Here is a 20,951-nt window from a genome sequence, read left to right as displayed (position 1 = left end):
GACTGCTCTATATCAAATATGAGTTCTATTTATACTGCAAGTGGTATTCAAATTTGCCTGCCACTCTCCGGTCTGGTTTGTGTTACGGAGCAGAAAACCTCCCTCTGTTGGAAGGGACAGTCTCCATCTGCTCTGTATTTGGGCAATGGCCAGACCTGCATCAGGCTGTTTGCTGTTGACTGTGGGAAAATCAGTTTTCATAGCCATCAAATAGCTTGATAATGTTAGTAGCAAAGTGCAGTGCTGGGGAAACAAAAGAAAGTGGGCTGGGTTGTTTCTTGTTTGGTAATTTTGGCCTTTCAGGCATTGGAGTACATCTCCCATACACTCTTGACTATTACCATGCCCACTGGAGCTACTGGGAACTAGAGTCCAAAAATGTCTGTGTGTCAAAAGTTGTAGGAAGCAAATTCTATAGTCTCAGCAGCATTTGATATTTTAAACTTTGATTTCAGCAGAGCTTACATTGTAATCTAAGTGACATATTTGCTGCCTACCCAGCAAATATATATATTTGATATATATATATCAATTATTTCAAATCCTATAATATACACCTATTATACCTTCTTTGAAAGGAAAACACATTTAAATGAATAAATATTCAGCCACCTGGTCATGCCTGTTGAACTTAGTATCTCATTATTTATTTTTATAACATGTTTTATTACCATTCAAAGTCTCATTCTACCCCAGAGGTGGTATTCAGCAGGTTCTGACCAGTTCTGGAGAACTGGTAGTGGAAATTTTGAGTAGTTCAGAGAACTGGCAAATACCACCTCTGACCAGAGATTTCACAGTATCTTTCCCCTGCCACACCCACCAAGCCACACCCACAGAACCGGTAGTAAAAAAATTTGAATCCCACCACTGTTCTACCCGATTTTTAACTTTTGCCAGGTCAAAAATCATTGCTGATATTCATTTTAGCTTCAATTCACATTCAATAAGAACACATGTTTTAGCAGGATAATCGATGGATGCCATGTTTTTTTCCAGTACAAAAAGCAACAAAAAAGAAAACAAATATGTTAAAATATTTGATTTTTGTTCTCTACTTAAGGGTTCTGTCTCTTTAGGGAACTTAGCTACTTGCCCAAACTGTTTCCTTTTTGGTGTTAGTTAAGCTAAATTCTTAAGAAGCCTCCTGTGCTTATTCAGAAGTTAGAACCAAAGGCAATTAAGGTAGTGATGGCAGCTGCTTTTGGCCTGATGCTGGAGGAAAAGGGCTGGCAGGGACAGGCATGTGGCTCATCATTTGTGACAACATTGGTGACATGCTTTCTGCCAGGATCTTCACCCAGCATCACATCGGCTGGCAGCAGCTGCTGTCCTGTCTGCTTCCTCTGACTGTCTGTGAAGATTCTCTATCATCCAGGTCATGACTGTCCCAAAGGTGCTTTTCAAAAGGCACCTGGACTTCCTTGGTTGTTTTTTTCCTTGAAAAAGTTTAGCTTCTCATCCAAGGAACTTCTTCAGTTCTGATTGAATGGTGGGGAACGGAAGGATTTCCAGTCATCTCGTCTTTAGCAGTTAACAATCAGCCTTCAGAGTGCTAATGACCAGATGACTGCAAAGAATATAAATTCTTCCATTCCCCACCATTCAATCAGAAGGAACTTCTTGGATGAGAAATGAAAAAAAAACAAGAAAGTCCAGTTGCCTTTTGAAAAAAGGCTTTGCGGTTTCTGTGACTGGGCATGGGGGCCATTCTTTGTCCTCAAAGTTGGTGCCTGATTGAAGTACGTTCACTGAAGTTCTCCGAAATTATTTTCTCTTCAAAAATGTTCAGGTGTCATAAACGACAGCTTCTGAGTAAAGAATCACAGTTTTTCAGTATAGAAACATTCTGATTTAGAAAAGCTATTATTTTCTCAGAAGGAGAGGAGGTATTTTAAGACTCGCTTGAAAGCCAAAGGATTCTGTTCTAGGAGAAAGGGAAGGGAGCAGTTCAACTTTACACCACTCCCAGCCTCACCTTCAAATCACAGAAAATCAGCTTATTTGGACTGGAAGGTCTTTAAAAATAGTATGTAAGGCTTTTATCCCTACACACAGCAGGGATATAGTAAGAAAATATTCAATGAAAATTATCCTACCAGCACCCAGGTTATTATTTTATATATGATTGGAAGTCTGTAACATTGAATAAATAATGTATAGATATTGAACAATAAGTCAGTTTTGTCCATAACTTCATTATCTAACAGATAATGTGTAAAAAGAAAAAAAAATAACAGGAAAGGACGAACAAATTTGTCTTGAATGCAGTCTTACCGTAAAATCAAAGCTTTCTGTTCATGCCATTCCTGGGGTTTCTCAACTAACATTATATTGGGCTTTTCTCATGCACTGTATAATGTCCTTTAAATGTTTCTCATCTATTTATACTATCTTACACCTTACACCATCTTACATGGTGCGTCTGTCAGAGCAATACTTCAGCCATTATATCAGTACTCAGGGAATCGTTTTGGCATAGAGGGTGTTACTATTTAAGTACTTTATCACCTTTTCATAAGAACACAAACTCTCCTCCTTTGCAGATTTATGGCTACAGAAGCCATTGAGAATAACATTGAGGAAGCTATGATGTATTATGGGACATCCTTTATTCAAGAAGCTGATTTTCCTGTAAATTTCTACCTCAAGAACCTGAAATCAGTTTCAGGAAATGATATTTCTGAAAGTATAGCTTTGTGGATGAAGAATATGCCACAAGGAAAATGGCCAAATTGGATGGTAAGTTTTTGGTTTTGAGGATTTTTGAAAGTGCGCACTGGATACACTTTCCCATGTACAAATTACATGTCAATGCCTCTATCACATTAAATCTACAATTCAACAGCAAGAATTTGGGGGAGATGCCAAGAGTTGCGCCTAACAATTTTTGGGATAGCATTTGTTTGGGATCATATATTCCATACATATATTGTGTAAGACAGTCTTTCTTTGCTTGTTATGCCTTTGTGTAATATAATGAGACAGTTTAGTCATAATAACTGGTTGCATGTAGTTTGTAGCTTTGATAATTCAGGGTCATCTGACTTTTCTTCTTAGTAATTTTGAGCCAATTTATGCCCTACTACATATAAACCAAAAGCCCTTTCAGAGGAAAGCTATAAAAAAACCAGGTTGTTGCAGATTTATTGTTTGTATAATTGTGGGATCTCCATATGGTGAATGAGGAAGAAGAATCTTCCGTAATTTTATTCCCAAAGCAGCTGTGTAAAGGAGGGTGATCTGAGAGACAATAACTGGCCCAAACCTCATTGAGTAAAATCTCATGGCCAAGAGGGGTCTTGGACAACTCGGCACAGTCAACTTGCAGCAGAACAACTTGCTGCGGGACAAGAGAGATCCTGGAATAGAATCGTTAAAGGAAGGATGAAAAAGGAGGGACAACATTAAATGTGAATGACAAAAAATAAAATTATTTTTAAATTATTTTAAACACTTAAAATGAATTGTTGAATTGTCTCGCAGTGAGTTATCCTGCAGTGAGTTGGCCATAGTGAATTGTACCATTCGGAAACAAAAATGCCTTTGTCACAGCAACACTTTAATATAAATATAACATAATTTTTTTCATAGAGAATGTAACTATTAAGTACTTTATCATGCAGATCATTTTTATAAGAATGCAAACTTTCTTGGAAATCAGAAAATTCCAATATTAGCTACAAACTTAGATAAGAAAGAGCAAGATACAGTCTACTTCAATTTTACTGGATTGGTTCCTTGTGGAAATATTTTACAAAAAACATATATTGTAAGGCATTATTCTCTGCTTTCTTAAAAATACAATGATGGAATTGTGCTCGAAAGGCTTCTAAATGTATGGTTTTGTTGTTGTCTATTAATTACAATAATAATAATATTTTAAAAAACCAATGTAATGGTAGAAAAAGAAGGTGACATAGATCTGCTAATGGTTGTACTTGTGGTTTAGCACAGGGGTCCCCAACTCCTTGGCTGTGGCCCATTACCAGGCCATGGCCTATTCACAACCAGGCTGTGCAAGTAGAACTGCACAGGTAGATCTGTGTGCACACATATGTGATGACCTGTTGCTTACATAGCCCAGTTCCCCTCTCTTCCCCTCCACTGGGCTGCCAAGCTGCAGAGATTGGGGACTGCTGGTCCTAGCCAATTTTAGCCCATCAAATGATAATGAATTCTAAACCTGCTGCATGAATAGTTTGTATAATTTGAATTTCCATAAATAATACAAGCTTTGTATACTAGGAATGAAACAATGGCTTATTTAATTTTAGGTTGGAGATTCCAACACGGCTAGAATATCCTCTCGGATTGGAAAAGAATATATAAATGTCATAAACATGCTTCTTTTAACCCTTCCTGGAACACCTGTAAGTTATTATGGTGAAGAAATAGGGATGGAAGACGCAACTTCTGGAAGTGTGAGTTAAAATTCAATTTTTTAGTCTCTTGAGAAGCTTGTTATAGAGGAGATAAAATCTAGTAATGAAAAGGGCCTTTCCTCAGTCTTCTGCCCTTCAGATGTCCAGGACTTTTTCCTTCATGATCAACAGCTAACGTGGTTGGCTATTATAGGATTTGTCTCAAACACCAAGGCCGCTGCCCATCTACCATAATTACTCCCCGTGTCACCACTGAAATGCCCACACTTTCTTCCATTCACCAATTGCCTCCCCCCAGCACTCTCCCACTTCAACCTGAAGGATAAAAAAGCCGCCAACCAGGTTATATTTCTTCTGTAAATCATTCAGAACCTGGGCCTGAGCAGAGCCTTCATCCCATGTCATCTACACTACCAAACCCCACTTCATTCTATTCCAGTCCTCCCCTCCTCCCTGCATCCTGGTCTCATCTGAACTGCAAGGAGAATCTCACATCTGGCAGATAGAACCCTTCCCCGTGTCAGTTCCCAAAGTTGGTACACAACAGATTTAACAAATTTAACAGATAATCAGAGTTGGAAGGGACCTTGTAAGTCATCTAGTCCAACCCCCCACCCAAGCGGGAGACCCTACACCATTTCTGACAAATGGCAGTCCAATCTCTTCTTGAAAGTCTCAAGTGATGGCGCTCCCACAACTTCCGAGGGCAAGCTGTTCTACTGGTTGATTGTTCTCACTGTCAGAAAGTTTCTCCTTATTTCCAGGTTAAATCTCTCCTTGTTCAGTTTTCATCCATTATTCCTTATCTGGCCTTCAGGCGGTTTAGAAAATAGCTTGACCCCTTCCTCCCTGTGGCAGCTCCTCAAATATTGGAAGACCTCTATCATGTCTCCCCTGGTCCTTCTCTTTACTAGACTAGCCAAGCCCAGTTCCTGCAACCGTTCGTTGTATGTTTTAGCCTCCAGTCCCCTAATCATCCTGGTTGCTCTTCTCTGTACTTTTTCTAGAGTCTCAACATCTTTTTTATAATGTAGTGACCAAAACTGGATGCAGTACTCTAGGTGTGGTCTTACTAAGGCTTTATAGAGTGGTATTAGTACTTCCCTTGATCTTGATTGTATCCCTCTGTTAATACAACTTAGGATTGCATTAGCTTTTTTGGCTGCTGCTGCACACTGCTGGCTCATATTTAGCTGGTTGTCCACTAAGACTCTAAGATCCCTCTCACAGTTACTGCTATTGAGCCTGGTTTCACCCAGTCTATATGTGTACTTTTGGTTTTTCTTGCCTAAGTGTAGGACTTTACTTTTCTCTACACTGAATTTCATTTTGTTAGATACAGCCCAGTGTTCTAGTCTGTCAAGATCCATCTGGATCTTGAGCCTATCTTCTTGGGTGTTAGCTATTCCTGCCAGCTTAGTAACATCTGCAAATTTGGTAAGTTCCCCTTCTATTCCCTCATCTAAGTCGTTAATGAAGATATTGAAGAGTACTGGGCCTAAGACGGAACCTTGTGGCACCCCACTGCTTACTTCCCTCCATGTAGACTTAGACCCATTAAGGACTACTCATTGAGTACGGTTTGCCAGCCAGTTGCAAGTCCATCTAGTGGTGGTGCTATCTATTCCACTTTTTTCTAGCTTACTAAGTAGGTTGTGGTCTATTTTGTCAAATGCCTTGCTGAAATCTAAATATATTATGTCCACAGTATTTTGCTGGTCTGCTAATTTAGTCACTGTGTTGAAGAATGAAATAAGATTGGTTTGGCATGATCTGTTTTTAACAAACCCGTGCTGACTGTTTTTTATTGCTTTACTTGTTTCTAGATGTTGGCAGATCTGTTTTTTTATTATCTTTTCCAGTATCTTCCCGGGTATTGATGTTAGGCTGATTGGTGTATAGTTTCCTGGTCTGTTTTTTTCCCTTTTTTGAAGATGGGAACCACATCAGCTCTTTTCCAGTCCTCTGGTAGTTCCCTGGTGCTCCAGGATTTTTGAAAGATATGGTGCAGTGGTTCTGAGATGACCTCTGCCATCTCCTTTAAAACTCTGGGATGTAATCCATCAGGTCCCGGTGATTTGTTTTCATCAAGATCAGACAGGTGTTCTCTTACTATTTTTTTTTTTTGTTGCTTATTTTAACTTTTATTTCTGGTCTGTCTTTTACAGTTATGTTTTTGCTGGGTTGAGCTATAGTTTCTTTTTGCGTTAAGACGGATGCAAAAAATGAGTTAAGCAGTTCTGCTTTCTCTCTGTTGCCTGTAACTTCCTTGCCATCTTCTCTCTTTAGTGGACCGACTGTTTGCTTGATTTTTTTCTTGTTATTTATATGTTGGAAGAAACTTTTTCTTAATTATCTTTGACTTTTGTTGCAAGTCTTTGTTCGTTCTGAGCTTTTGCTATCCTGACTTTGTCTTTGCAGATATTCAGATATATATTCAGCAGATATTTACAGGCTATCTGCTGATATTCTGCCTTAGTTGTATGTCCTTCTTTCCATTTTTTGTACTTGTCCTTTTTTTCTTTCAATTTGCCAGAGAGATCTTTGTGCAGCCATGCTGGTTTCTTCTTGGATTTCTTGTTTTTCTTTCTCAGTGGTATTGTGCTGGTTTGGGCTTCTATGATCATACTTTTTAGAGTTTCCCAAGATTCTTGAGTTGTTTTCCCCTTTTGGATTTTCATCCATGGAATCTTTCCCAAATTCTCTCTGAGTTTTTTGAAATCAGCTCTTTTAAAATCCAAGACTCTGGTGTCATTATGTTCTGTTGTTTGTGTTTGTGTTATGTTGAATTCTAGTATGACATGGTCACTCTCACCCAAAGTTCCTGAAGTTTCAACTCCCTTTATCACTTCTTCTCTGTTTGTAAGAATTAAGTCCAGTATGGCTGTCCCTCTAGTTTCACCCTCTACCTTTTGGACAACAAAGTTGTCAGCTAGGTTGGTTAAGAACTTATTTGATTTCTCACTTGGTGCGGAATTAGTTTTCCAATTGATATCAGGATAATTGACTAACCTTGTTCAATCTTATCATATTGCAAAAATCCTTGCAGTACAGAACTTCTCTCTTTGGTTCCCAGCAACCACAATGGAATCCACACATATCAGTCCTGAGAACCTAGCTCCGGATCCTATGGAGAAAACTGCCAAGATGGCTGCTGTTCTCCTATAAAATATTCTCCTACAAAACTACCAACTTGTTCTTCTCCCATTGCTGCCATTCATCTGGAATTCTCAGTCCTAAATTTCTATGAAGGATTCTTGTTCCTAAGATGCTGAAATCAATGCCACCTTGTGCCAAAGTGCTTCCACAAAATGCAACCACTGCTCTCCATTTTCCTCACTGAACCATTAGATGAGCCAGAAACAGCTTCAGCCTTGGAATGGATTGGTGAAGAATGTGAAACTTAGGTTTCTTACAGTTAATTTCAAAATCTTCTATAAAATTTTAAGCATCCCACAAAAATATTCTTTGGAGTTCTAGCCCTTTAATTTAGCCTTTAACTTTCCAAAATCAACATTCTAGTTTATCTGTTGTTGTTTTCCAAATATTGTTTTTCTTTTTAATCCTTATATTTGCATGAAATGTCTTTCACTAAGAGTAGAAACTTTCCCAGCAAATTAAAATTTGTCCTTCAGAAGATTCTACGCATCCAAAAATCAATAACAAGCAACTTCCCAAAGTAGTTAAGGGAAGAGGTAGATGAACCCAGTGTCCATTTGAAGATGCTGAACCTGAAGAATTTTGCCTGATGATCATCCATTATTTTATAATTTCTTTACGGATGGACTGAGACAGCAAACTTGTGGGTGATCCTAGGCATCTCCCTGATCCAAAGTTAAGTTCCAAGAAGCCAATCCATTCATCAGCTCTTCCTATTGTCAAGGTTGTCATCTTGTTTCTGTCATTACTTCCCCATAATAGTTTTCATATCAGAGGTAAATCATGGATGAATCCTGTCTTATTAGAGACTTAACATTTATATCAACAAGTAAGGATAAGGTCACCAATAATTTGGTTGGCAAAACCTGGGGAAACTGGCACAAGTTTTACTTTCCTCTGGAATAGGTAACTCAATGCTTACTGCCACATTTCTCTCAACCTGTCACAAACATGATGTTGCTTCCACCAAGATACATCTCCCTCCCCAAAATGTACCACATCCACAAAGTATAATTGTCATAATGTTTATAAGGTCAGCTATATAGATGTGCAGGGACTCTCCTTCTTACCTCCTTCAACACTTCCTCACACCTTCAGTTTCCTAACCACTATGCAAAAGACAACTAAGAGGCACCTGAACCTTGACTCTCAGTGTCTCCCTCCTAGGGAATCTCACAACCCAAATGGTCCTGGTTGGGACTTCTAACTGCCTGCCTCACTCTTAGGAAACCCTCCCAGGGCAACTGCAGGGACTAGTTGCTCCTTGATGGGAATTACCTCTCCTTGAGGCACAATACATCTCAATCTCTAGAGGTATGGAGACCACTGCAGGAACCAAGGTCAAAATGTGACAGCCGTGGGTTTTGTAACCGTGTTCTTTATCATACCTATTTGGGCAAGACAATGTGTCCTAGATGGCTCCAAACAATATTTCTCTTGAGGTTTTCCAGTGCAGATGGTGGCAGTCTTTGCTGCTGGCTCTCCTACCTACCCCGTTTTATATTGTTTTAATGTAACCTCCTTTGATATACAACTATACAGATGTAAATGCACACAATGAATAAATGCAAATTCAATTTAGTACTGAATAGCTCCTTCTCTTTTTTAGTCACTTTTTCTAGAAAAAGGTCCAATGCAATGGGATGAGAGCCTTCATGCTGGCTTTAGTGAGGGCAGTTCTACGTGGATAGCAGTAAATCCTGACTATAAAAATGTAAATGTGAAAGTGAGTATAAAATATGAACACCTACATATATTTGTTTGTCATTAAAAATTAAAATAGTCTGATGTCTTAAATGCAGTACAGTATAGTTTAAAAAAATTAATATAGGAACTTTAGGGGAGAATTAGCAGAAGATAAAGTAGGGAGGATTTTTTTTAAAAAAAAAAAAATCAATGCATTATCCCACTGTAGGATGTCTTTCAGTGGTACAAAAAAGTGTGTGTTCCAAAGTAATTTATATTCTAAAGTAGAAAGTTTATTAAAATACAGGACAGGAAAGGTATACAGATAGTCCCCAACTCAACTTAGGACCACAATTTAGCCCAGAATTTATGTTGCTAAGTGAGAAATATGTTAAGTGAGGGGATCACATGATCCCAGGACACTGCAACCATCATGAATATGAACCAGTTGTCAAACATCTGAAAGTAAATCACAGGACCATGGGGATGCTGCAATGGTCATAAGCGTGAAAAATGGTCAGAAGTCACTTTTTTCAATGCTATTGTAACTTCGAAAGCTCACTAAAGGAACTGTTGTAAATTGAGGACTACCTATAGTCAAATTACACCATATGTTTGATTATAGTTTACCACCACACAACCCTGCCCAAAACCCAGTGAAGTTTATAAATAGGATAAATGAATAAGGTTTCAGGATTTAATAAATTGCCAAGTAATGATTTTCCTTTATTTCAGATTCAACAAAATCACCCAAATTCCACACTCAACTTATACCGAGAACTCAATTCCCTTCGATCCAGTGAGCTTCCCATTCACAGGGGATGGACATGTTATATATGGAACGATACCAATGTCTTTGTTTATGTAAGAGAACTTGATGGGTTGGATCAAGTGTTTATGATGGTTCTAAATTTTGGAGTAGGAACTGTAACAAATCTACAATCTTTGGTTCCTGGCATTTCTTCAGAAGCTAGTATAAAGCTAAGCACTATTTTTAGTAATACCGGGAAAGTTGTAAACATGAAAGCAATTGAAACACAAAAAGGTGAAGGACTTATATTGGAATATAGAACAAGCAAACCATTCCATACGATGGACAATTTCAAAGAGAAGTGCTTCATTGCAGAAAAGGCATGCTATTCCAGTGTCTTTAATTTACTTTACATGTACTGTTAAATGCCATTATTTAATCTAAACCCATTAGTTGATGATTATATGTTACTTCTTTACCAAAGATATGCCAGCTGATTCATAGATTTCTATAGGCTTGATCTATTCTAATGGGAGAATTAGAATTATCTAAGAAGTGCAAAAATTAGCTCTCTCTAGTAGTTACAATGTACTATTTATTGTACTTAGCTAAAATTGTTGCTTGTAAAATTACTTTCCTATTAATTGTAAGCCTTTTGAGAACCATTCCAAATGGCTTTCATAGTTCCTCCAATTCTCATTTTGTGCAATTGGTTTTTTCTATTAAATATGTACCATATACTTACTTTCTTATCTAGCGAGGGGATAAAGATATGATGGTAAATTTAAACTTTAAAATAAGAAAAATAAATTCTCATATAATATTCATACTACATTGGATTTTATAATATGCTCTAGATAAACTTGACTTTCAGGACAATCTGCAAACTTGGACTGGCCCAGACTGCAGGTGCTAGGATTCTTGAAGAATCGAGAGCACTGGAACATACCAGTTCAATCCTGCACTTGTCAGCTTCTTTCCAGGTTCATTTCATGGTGTGTATTTGATCTTTAAATCAAAGAGCAATAAGATCAAGGATAGTTTTTATTTCTTCTCTCTGCAAGCCCTATTCTAGTATAGATAATATTTCCTTGTATTTCACTCAATAGTGGAGAAAAGGCTTTTTTCAGTTGTTTATCATAGATTTTAGAGTAAGTTTCCTAAAAAGAACTTAGCCTTCGCTGTCTGTTTTTTGGGTAAATGATGAAAATAATTTTAAGCATTGTTTTAAATTGATCAGTTTTAACGGCTGATTTTTAAACCCTTAATTGGGTTGTATTTTCTGCTTTCTGCTTATTGCTTATGATCCATTTGCATATATTTCAATATCAGGAAAGGAAGACAAGTTCAAACAAACAATAATTTTATTGAGGTTAACAAAATTGTCTTGCCTTTTCTTCAGGAAAACATAGGATAAATTTAGTTTCCAAAATAATTTAAAAGTTCTAGAGAAATCACATGGGCAGGTAATTCTGAATATTTAGCCAAATCATTTTCCTCTCCTTTGCAAAAAGGACAAAAGTTCCAGCCTGGGCTTCATTCCTGCTTGTCAAGTCCAAGTTCACTGTATAGAAATGCTAGTTGTGTTGCAACCTAAAACAATTAAAAATGGTTAGTACAGAACACTGTACTCATAACTTTTTGCACACTTTTAGAGATGTATTTTCGGCAGCTCTTTCCACCCCAATCGATGGTCTCCTTGAAGTGCTGTTCGTGCTCCTGTAACGCTGGGGATAATCATGGGGGTTTGTCTGCAGTCTGAAGAGTAATCAGAGTTCTTCCTGCCGAATTCTCTTTAGAAAATGGCAGCTACTGTAATGGGCTTTTCACTGATATCAGGAAAGCTTTCTGTGAATTGAGCATTACTGTCAAGTATAACACAGCTTGTGACCAGAACAACAGCAGCCAACGCAGAAGCTGGTGTCACAAAATGCTTTCAAAATGGCTTTGCTTCTTTCGATCATAGCCTGTGGTTGAAGTACTTTCATGTGAGCATGTGTGTCTTTTATAGCGGGCAAAAAAGTTTACATCTACTCTTTAAAAATATTTAAACACAACAAGAAAAAAAAAAGGATGCGTTATTTACATAAGTTGTGTTTTTGACATACTGAAATCTATAAAAGATTGTAAGTCATAGTTTGGATATAATTTCCTAGCATTATTTCCCTTGCTGTTCTAGATATTCTATCAACCACCTCAATAGATTTTTCAGAAAAGAAAGAAGACTGATGTAGGGGAGAAATCAACATAGACCATTGCAGTTCCTTTTCAACAGTGTAATTTTTCTACTGAATGTGAAGTTTTTATATGCAGAAGCTATCCATAATGCTTTCTATCCATAATGACAGATTCTGGATTTTACACTACATAAAGTACAAAGCACAATCCTGATATACCTGATATTCCTGATAGAGAAGCCCTGGTATATTGTTACTACCAACCGATTAGTGGGAGGATCGTCCTTGGTCCCTCTAATATGATCCAAGAGCCTGAATCTCATGCAGCATCTCTAAGTTAAAATGACTTAGCCAACCCACAGTTTAATGAGAAGGAAGATGAATGGGCCTAATCTCTGAGCATCTTTCCTCCTCCATCCCAGCTGCCCAACCCGTCTCCTGATAATGATTAGTGCTACTAGCACTAATTTGGCAACACTAGATTCAGAGTAATATTTTCCAAACAATGTTTATTTGAAAAGTATTCATGTATTTCACTTAGTGGGTTGTGATAAGATAATTTTTTTTATCAGTGAAACCTAGAATCCTTTCTCCATGACTAGAAAGAGTTCCTGTTTATAAAAAAGAGCTATACATCCTCTATACGATTAACAATTATCTTCATAGGTTATAATATTAATCTGTGACTCTATCCATTGTAAAGGATATCTCTACCTGTTTTAAAGAATCTTCATACATTGGGGAACAGTGGCTGCCTCCTGGTTGAACATCTAAGACAATATTAGGCATCTGAGCTCCTGAAACCAAAATATATCAAATGCAATCTACATTAATAGGATAGGAAAGATGCTATTCTGAAACATAAATAACCACACACATTGGTAACGTGGATAGAAAAGTATTTTTCTCTGTGTCTAGGGAGATTCTCAACCATCCAGATCATGGTTGTCAAAAGGCAACCGATTTTTCTTGTTTTTTTCTTTAAAAATGCTTCCCTTTTTATCCTTCTTCAGAACTGAAGAAGCTTCTTGGATTAGAAGTGAAACATTTTCAAAGAAAAAACCCAAGAAACTCTGGTCGTCTTTTGAAAAGCACCTCTGGATATTCTTCGAAAGCTCTTTGAACATTTACTGACTGATGGTATGCAGGAAATAATTTACTAGTGCCCTCTACCTGTGTATTCCAATTCATTTTCACAACAGAAGAGAATTTCAGATATTTTGGGGGGCCAAAAATGTGATTTAGAGCAGGAATTGCCAAGCTTTTGGACCTCAGGGACCACCAAACTCATAATTTTAAATCCCAGGACCACTAATTGGTTCTATGGGGGTGGTCTAATTTGTGGGTGTGGCTTGGTGGTCATGTGACTGGCTGGGCATGGCTTGTATGTAAATATTATAAATATTTATATAAATATTGAATTTTTTACATAAAAAGAGCAACTTTTACCCAAAATCAGACAAAGCAGGCAGGCAGATTGAGTTGCTCACAGAATCACAGATTCATTCAGAGATCTATCTATCTGCCATTGGCTAGCTCAGTCTGTCACATAAAATTTGCTTGCAAGCAAACTCACAAAATTAACACACAACACACCATGTATGTAAATATTGATTATTTTTTTTAATAAAAAAGAGCAACTTTTACCCAAAATCAGGCAAAGCAGGCAGGCAGATTGAGTTGCTCACAGAATCATTCAGTGATCTACCTGCCATCGGCTAGCTTAGTCTCTCAAATTTGCTTGCCGGGAATCTGCACTGAATAATAGAACCTTCAGTTCTAAGGGAGATTCGGCTGCGCTTAAAAGCAGAAATCCAACCATTTCCTGCTTCCTAACTAATCTAAATCTCCCAGCACAGCAGAACAGATGATGGTCAGAAAAAGGAAAAATAGCAATTTAGCAGGCAAGTTTACCGGGTAAGGAGTGAGTGGGCGGGGAGGGTTCCCACAGACCATGTGGGCTGCGCAGCCTTGTGTTCCTGTGCAGCCTGGATTAATTGCTTTGAGGAGGGGTGCTCTGGGGATGAGATTTCTCTGCGGCCCACCAAAATTTTCTCACAGCCCACTAGTGGGCCGCGGCCCATCAGTTGGCAACTGCTGATTTAGAGGATAGGTTTATCAATAACTACTGCAGGTAGTCCTTTGAATGTTTGTTTATTAACCATTCAAAATTATGAAGGCACTGAACAAAGGATTTATAACCATCAACTGAAGTTGAAGCTGCTGCAGTGTTCCCATATTACATGAACAAAATTCAGGAGGAAAACATCTTTTATACCTGTACTCCTATTTTAATATCGCACAAACTTTTTGTATAATTTAAATTATTTTGCTGTGTATACTCATCTTGGAAAGAATGTGATTGGTGTTTATTTCTGAACAGAAATATGTTCCAGTTAGTTATTTTTTAATATTACTTTTACAATAATTCTCAAGCGTTTCATATGTGGAAACATATCATTTACAATTAGAATATAATAACAGAGCTGGAAGGGACCTTGGAGGTCTTCTAGTCCAACCCCCTGCTTAGGCAGGAAACCCTACACCACTTCAGACAAATGCTATCCAATCTCTTCTTAAAAACTTCCAGTATTGGAGCATAATCACGAGCACATACTAATGGTTACTATATGCTGGCTACAAATTCTCTCCTCTTTTTGAACAGATGCACATACAAGATACACAATTTTCTTGATGAATCATTCGAAGTCAGATATTAGTTGAGGGATTAATAGAGGTAATAGTTCTATATCTATATCTATCTGTTTATATCTATTTTTCAATTTTGAATTAAAATTGCATATCAGTCTGGGAAAAGCAATGGAATGCTAAGTATATTTGCAAACTACATGAATGATTAAATGGGATATTTGCTTTAATACTGAAAAACTGTTCAAATATTGAGACAAATATTTAAAATTAATAATTTGATTACTTTATCTATTTGTGAATAATTTCCTCTGTAAGCAGATTAATTTCTGGATGTTACAACTGCTATATTTTGTTGTAATAAATGTTAATTTATTGCATGTAACACATACTATATTTTCCAATATAATCAATATATGTCAACATATCAGGATATGTATGTATACATGCAATCCCTGTTCCAAAAGGATGAAATAAGCTGAAAAGTTCAATCTAAAAACAAGGGCCACTTACATAAAACACTAATTGGTCTAACTCAGCATCACGATCCTAATTTGATAAATATGAATATTTATCATATTTATATATGTGAATATGATAAATATGATAAATATGAATATTTGTAATCCTTCTTTGCTCCATTCCATGAAAGGTTTGCTAAAATTAATCTGATTTCTTAACCCAAATTATCTGCTAGGAGGCCAATACATTTTTTCCAAGTTTTGAATGAAGGGAACAATGCTGAAGTTTTGTTCTTGCTCCTAAATTGCACTCTCAGTTTTATGGAAAACATACTTATCATGACTACTTCCATATGCTTCTTTCCGGTGGATTGGGCAAACATTTGCAATTGTTTCATTAACCATACCCCCAATGTGATCTAGAAATTCTTAGTGCTACCTTTATCATCTGAATTGTTGCTTTCGGCATGATCTTGTACAGCTTTTCTAAGTTTATTGATGTATTTTAACAATCCTACCACGGGAACTCGTTGATCCTTTTCAGAAACTGTGATAAAAAGAGAAGGGTAATTCTAAAAAGAAAAAAAAAAGCGAGAGCAGGAAAGGAAATGTCTGAATTAGCAGGATGGAATTATTGATACCAATCTGTGCAGGCATTAATTTTTAACTTGGTGGAAATTGCTTTACCATGTCAGCAGAAAAAAAGCATTAAACAGAGTTAATTATATGGGTGAAAAGTCTATCCAGACCGTAGCCTTAGCTGACAATTTTGAGAAGATCTAATCTCTGACTTGATAAACAGTTGCACTTGTCTTCTGTTGAAAGTCCTCCATAAACTCTTTATATCTGAGACTAGAAAGAAATTGAAATTAAAACTTTGGCTCTGATTTTAACTCTGTCCTACCTGCTACTGAAGCTACTGTTTCCTCATTTGGAAATAGATAACCAAGCAAGTCGGTTATCTGAGGGAAAAGCAAGACAGTGTTAACCTTATGGTGCAGCCACACCTATTCACAATTGATATGGGAAAGTAACCTGTTTACTTAAGAGTTATGCACCCCCCTTAAATCCCCTTCTATCAGTTTTGTCTGCATTGTCATCTCTATTCCTATTGATTAGATTGTAGTCTTGACTGGAGCAGTATAGGCCATCACACTTGGGCGATAGTGATCCAGATAGGATTACCAAACCAGCTATCCTGTACCTGTCACCTATACAAGTCATTTCTTTTTTATGAGTGATAAATTTTCCATTTGTTTCTATTAAATTTTATTCTGTCATTTAATTTATTGATTAAATTCTGCATGTCTCTCAGATCTCTCCAGACTATGTAGAATTTTGTTTCTATTTTTTTAGGGTTTTGGGTATTCTGCCTAATTCTGTATCATTGGCAAACTTGACTACCTTTCCTCTTCATATAAATAATTAATCAAAATACTGAAGAGTGGAAGATCCATAACTGATGTTTTTAATCGCCTACATTGGCTTCTTCTCTCCTCCATTTCCGTCTCCCCGCCACTGAAACTGTTTGTAACTGTGCCTTTAGTATCTTCTCCTTTTAAGACCTTCCACCCCAACTGAGTTACTTTCCCATTAGTTACTCCTGCCATTGAATCCTACTTATTATTGCTTATTGAAATCTGCTTTTTAGAAGTATAAGTTACATGCTTCATTATGCTTACTTTTAGTTTCTCTTCATTTTAAGTGGATTTCATTAAATTGTCTAAACAATTCTCTAAATTTAAGGTTTTAGTTATGTACAACACAATAATATTTAATCAGCACAAAATGCAATACTACCTGTGGTTTAATATTTTGGTATGGACAATAACTTTTAATATATTCTTTGCAGGACTGATCTCCCACTGGATCTCCCCATTCCTCTTGTTCCTCAATAGTTAAGGGGAGATAAGGGTCCAGCATTGTATTTAAAATATCCAGAAAAGGTGCCTATAAAGAAAATAAAAACATTTTTTTTCTTATATAGGTTTTACATGAATGAAGCATATACCAGAGATTAGCCTGGTGGTTTTTTTTAGTATATTTAATTTTGTGAGAAGTTAAAAGTAAAACTTTGAAATATTAGTGGTTAAAGATATAAGAAAAAATGCAACTTCTTTAATCATACATAAAGACTAGAGTGATGTATCATGCTAAGCCAAAGTGTTTAACCATGAGTAAAACATCTGCATAATATGCTAAACTTAAGAACATAGTGTGTACAGAATACCTGATAAGCGAAAATTAAACAAACCATATTTGGTTATTGCAGATATACAAATTTACTTTTATTCCTGACTTACAGTAATGTTCAATTGTGCTGATTCAAGAACTGATTCAACTACAGATGATTCTGCCAATTCTAGACCGGCATTGCTACACTTCTTCTATCAGCTTGATCCTTTAGTATTGTAATTTGCCACTCTGATTCTTTATTTCCTCAAATTTGAAGGAGCTATTTTCTCCTTGAAAAATCTGGTTAAGCACAATACTGCCAATTCTAGAGGTTAAGGGCTCTTGGACAACTTCCTTCACTATTTCTGCTAATGATTTGTCTTCCTGTTACTTCCATGCCCAGTTTGCTCCTTATCATTGCCAAATTGCTCAGGGCTTAATAGAATGAAACAAGAGGAGGCAAACAGCAGGGGCAGATGGTTTAGCAGGCCACCACTTCATAATGGCAAGAGCCTCAGTAGGTGATAGAGAATGTCAAACCTGTCAATGTCAAATGTCAAGCTGGTCCTTTTTCTGGATATAACCATGAAAGAAATGGGCAATTGTAATAGATTATATAGAAAGTATTAGCTTCAGAAGAAAGCTAATGCAATCCATCTTGTTACCTACTGAGCCAAACACGCATAGGATACTACTAGAAGGCAAAACCTAAACTTTGTTTTGTTTCATATACTATATGTGTGTGTTCGCACACATGCAAATATATAATGTATAACTTCACACTGATAGACAGTAATCAATTGTATGATGTTTTGATTCTAGTAAACAACATTTTTATCAAGCTCAGTCACACCATGGCTGATATACTTTAACCAAATCTGAAAATGGCAGACTAATTAAAATATATAATTTCAGGGACTGTGATTTACAACCAAATCCTAATCACCAAAGCCTGACACTTTGTTACATCATCACTTTAAGTACTTCTGTTTGTCTGAAATAGTTTGTCCCAATAGTAATAGGTGCCTTGGGTACAACCCCAAAACAACTGGAGCATCACTTGAACACCATCAAGCATTGACAAATTCACCATCAGTCAATTGCAAAAAGGTGGCTTTTCTCGGAATAGCTTCCATCCTGTTCTGAGTAAGGCATCCATACAGACTATATCTGTAATACCATCAAACATCCACATCTGCCTATCCCAGGTCCTTGGAAAGGACTCGATAGAGAGATAAAAATGCCAAACCCAGTCTGAACATTCAGCTGACTGTGCGACAAACAATAATAGTAACAGTAATAATAGTAGTAGTAGTAATAATAATAACAGCATCTAGATTGGAAAAGACTAGACCACTATATTATAATGGATATTTTGATACAATATTATGTCTATAATGAACAACCTGCAGATTTCCAATTACTTTTCAGATAAAATTCAAGTTAAATTTTAAACAGCATTAGACACATGTACTTGAGTGTTCCTCGACCTTGGTATGGCTGATCTGTCATTTAAAACCACAGAAGAGACATTCTTAAAGTTAGTCCCGATATCAGAAATTGTTCTGTTATCACTAGGATTTATACTTTGCTGTGGATGGGCAATAGTTTATCGAAAAAAGTTTTTGGAAAAAGCAATATAGCGGTCTTAAATCAAATACTAGTTATCTTACCTGTAAAGCCACAGCTCTGATAAGATGAGGTGCAATATTGCAGAGGGCACCTGCAAGAACTCCTCCAGCACTCATGCTCATTAAGGCTGTTTGCATAGGCTGAGAATATCCAAGTTCATGCAACAACTTGATGCAGGCCTGAAGGTCTTGGATACCATTGTGTTTCTTCATCATACAACCATCTTTATGCCATGTCAAGCCCAATTCTCCTCCACCCCTGGCAATTAAAATAAGAGTAATAACAACAAAAAACCTGAGACATTTTATTCCCATCTTAATATTTATCCAAGAATATTAAATACATATATGATTTGATCAGAAATGCCTGTTTTAAGGGTTAATATTGTATAAACATTAAACTAAAGAAATAATAATCAGGTTGGCTTGAATGTGGCACCGGTCACTCTTTGTTTCTGCAAATGAAGGACAACACAATAACTGTTTTTGATTTTCCTCTTGGATAAGAAATGATGTCCCTTGGTATCAGTACCAAAAAAGCCATGGATCTTGCGATTCTCAACATATTGCTGATGGTGGAGAACATACATTCTTGCAAACCAACTCATCATACTGCTCCTTTTTTTGATAAACAAATTACAGAAAGAAGTGTACTAAGCAAGTAGAATATTCTTTATTGAACAGAATATTCTGTATTGGCCAAGTGTGACTGGACTCACCAGGAATTTGTCTCCGGTGCATAAGCTCTCAGTGTACATATAAACAACGAAGTGATAAGTCGTAGATCATAAATCATACGATACAATAATAAATCATAAGATAGAAACAACAAGTGATATATCATAAGATACCAATAGGAGAAGGTAGTAGGAAAGATGAGAAGATGAGAAAGGTAACAGCAATTCAGCCCTACTACACGGATAAATATTTTTAGGCATAAGACAGTGTGGTGGGAGTTAGGTGTTTAGCAGAGCGATGACATGTGTCTAGTTGTTTTGGTATGCATACCCCATAGTGGGATCCTGAGGGAAGAAATTGAAATAGCTTATGTCCGGGATGTGAGGAGTTTGCAGCAGGGGTGGGATGCAAATATTTTTACTACCAGTTCTGTGGGCATGGCTAGGCAGGTGTGGCTAGGTGAGCATGGTCATGTGACTGGGTGGGTGTGGCTTTTTTTGCAGCAACCCCCACCACCACCACGCTCCCTTTTTTTGGCCTCCTGGGCCTCAGGGAAGCCTCCCGGGCGAAGCAATAAGACAGCGAGGGGGATCCCGGCACAGCTGATCATCGAAACAGCTGATGGTTGGGAGGGGAAAAAAAAAAAAAAGAAATGCCGGTTCAGCCAAACCAGTAGCTGTTTTTTTACTTCCGGTTCGGCCAAATAGTAACATTTTTTACTACCGGTTTGCCTGAACCGGCTGAACCGGTAGAATACCACCGGTTTGTAGGTATTTTCTCAGCCCTCTTTCTGGTTTGTGCAGTATACAAGTGGACGGCAGGCTGGTTGCCATTGTTTAAGTAATGCACAAACTCAAGAGAGCATGAAAAACATGAACAACTATTAGATATTAAGTAGAACCAGAGATGTAAATGTGCCAGTTGGAATTCTATTCAGCTTTCCCCCTTTTTCTCAGTGCAATTTTTTTATGCTTATTGGGTTTTCTATACATAACTTTGTGATTGCAATATTAACAGATCATGTTTTGGGGTTTTTCCAAGCTGGATGCTGATATAGGTGCTGATATATTTTTGGGGATATACATGATCAGTTATAAAAGAGTAAATCACTAGAAGCATTTGAATAGAAGTGATTAAAGGAATGGAATAAATTCATTATTTTAAAAACACATGCATAATTTTATTTAAATAAACTATTT

The 20,951-nt window shown here is 37.0% G+C and overlaps 2 protein-coding genes across 3 annotated transcripts in view; one reads left to right on the top strand and one right to left on the bottom strand.

The window, feature by feature from the left end:
• Positions 1–10,717, top strand: part of SLC3A1 (solute carrier family 3 member 1) — a 33,115-nt gene extending 22,398 nt beyond the window's left edge. The window contains exons 7-10 of the mRNA XM_026683511.2: positions 2,547–2,742; positions 4,278–4,424; positions 9,154–9,270; positions 9,966–10,717. Of these exons, the coding sequence (XP_026539296.2) occupies positions 2,547–2,742; positions 4,278–4,424; positions 9,154–9,270; positions 9,966–10,406 (901 nt within the window). The 3' untranslated portion in view covers positions 10,407–10,717. The remainder of the gene's footprint in view (positions 1–2,546; positions 2,743–4,277; positions 4,425–9,153; positions 9,271–9,965) is intronic.
• A 610-nt stretch (positions 10,718–11,327) lies between these two features.
• PREPL (prolyl endopeptidase like) overlaps positions 11,328–20,951 on the bottom strand; it is a 30,085-nt gene continuing 20,461 nt past the window's right edge. Inside the window, exons 11-15 of one of the 2 annotated variants that reach the window (XR_015749167.1) lie at positions 19,117–19,333; positions 17,069–17,218; positions 15,708–15,815; positions 12,873–12,955; positions 11,328–11,574 (exon numbers count right to left, since the gene is read on the bottom strand). Coding sequence is in view for 1 of the 2 variants with exons in the window: in XM_087962840.1 (XP_087818966.1) it covers positions 11,518–11,574; positions 12,873–12,955; positions 15,708–15,840; positions 17,069–17,218; positions 19,117–19,333 (640 nt within the window). In the remaining variant the exon portion in view is untranslated. Of the gene's footprint in view, positions 11,575–12,872; positions 12,956–15,707; positions 15,841–17,068; positions 17,219–19,116; positions 19,334–20,951 lie in introns of both variants that reach the window. The other variant, XM_087962840.1, reaches the window with a different exon arrangement.

Source organism: Notechis scutatus, chromosome 1, assembly GCF_049901735.1.
Source record: "Notechis scutatus isolate UNSWTSFEM ecotype Mainland chromosome 1, rNotScu1.2, whole genome shotgun sequence".
In the NCBI taxonomy this organism is placed as follows: Eukaryota; Metazoa; Chordata; class Lepidosauria; order Squamata; family Elapidae; genus Notechis; species Notechis scutatus.
Note: the sequence above shows the minus strand (reverse complement) of the source record. Positions and strands in the feature narration are given on the sequence as shown.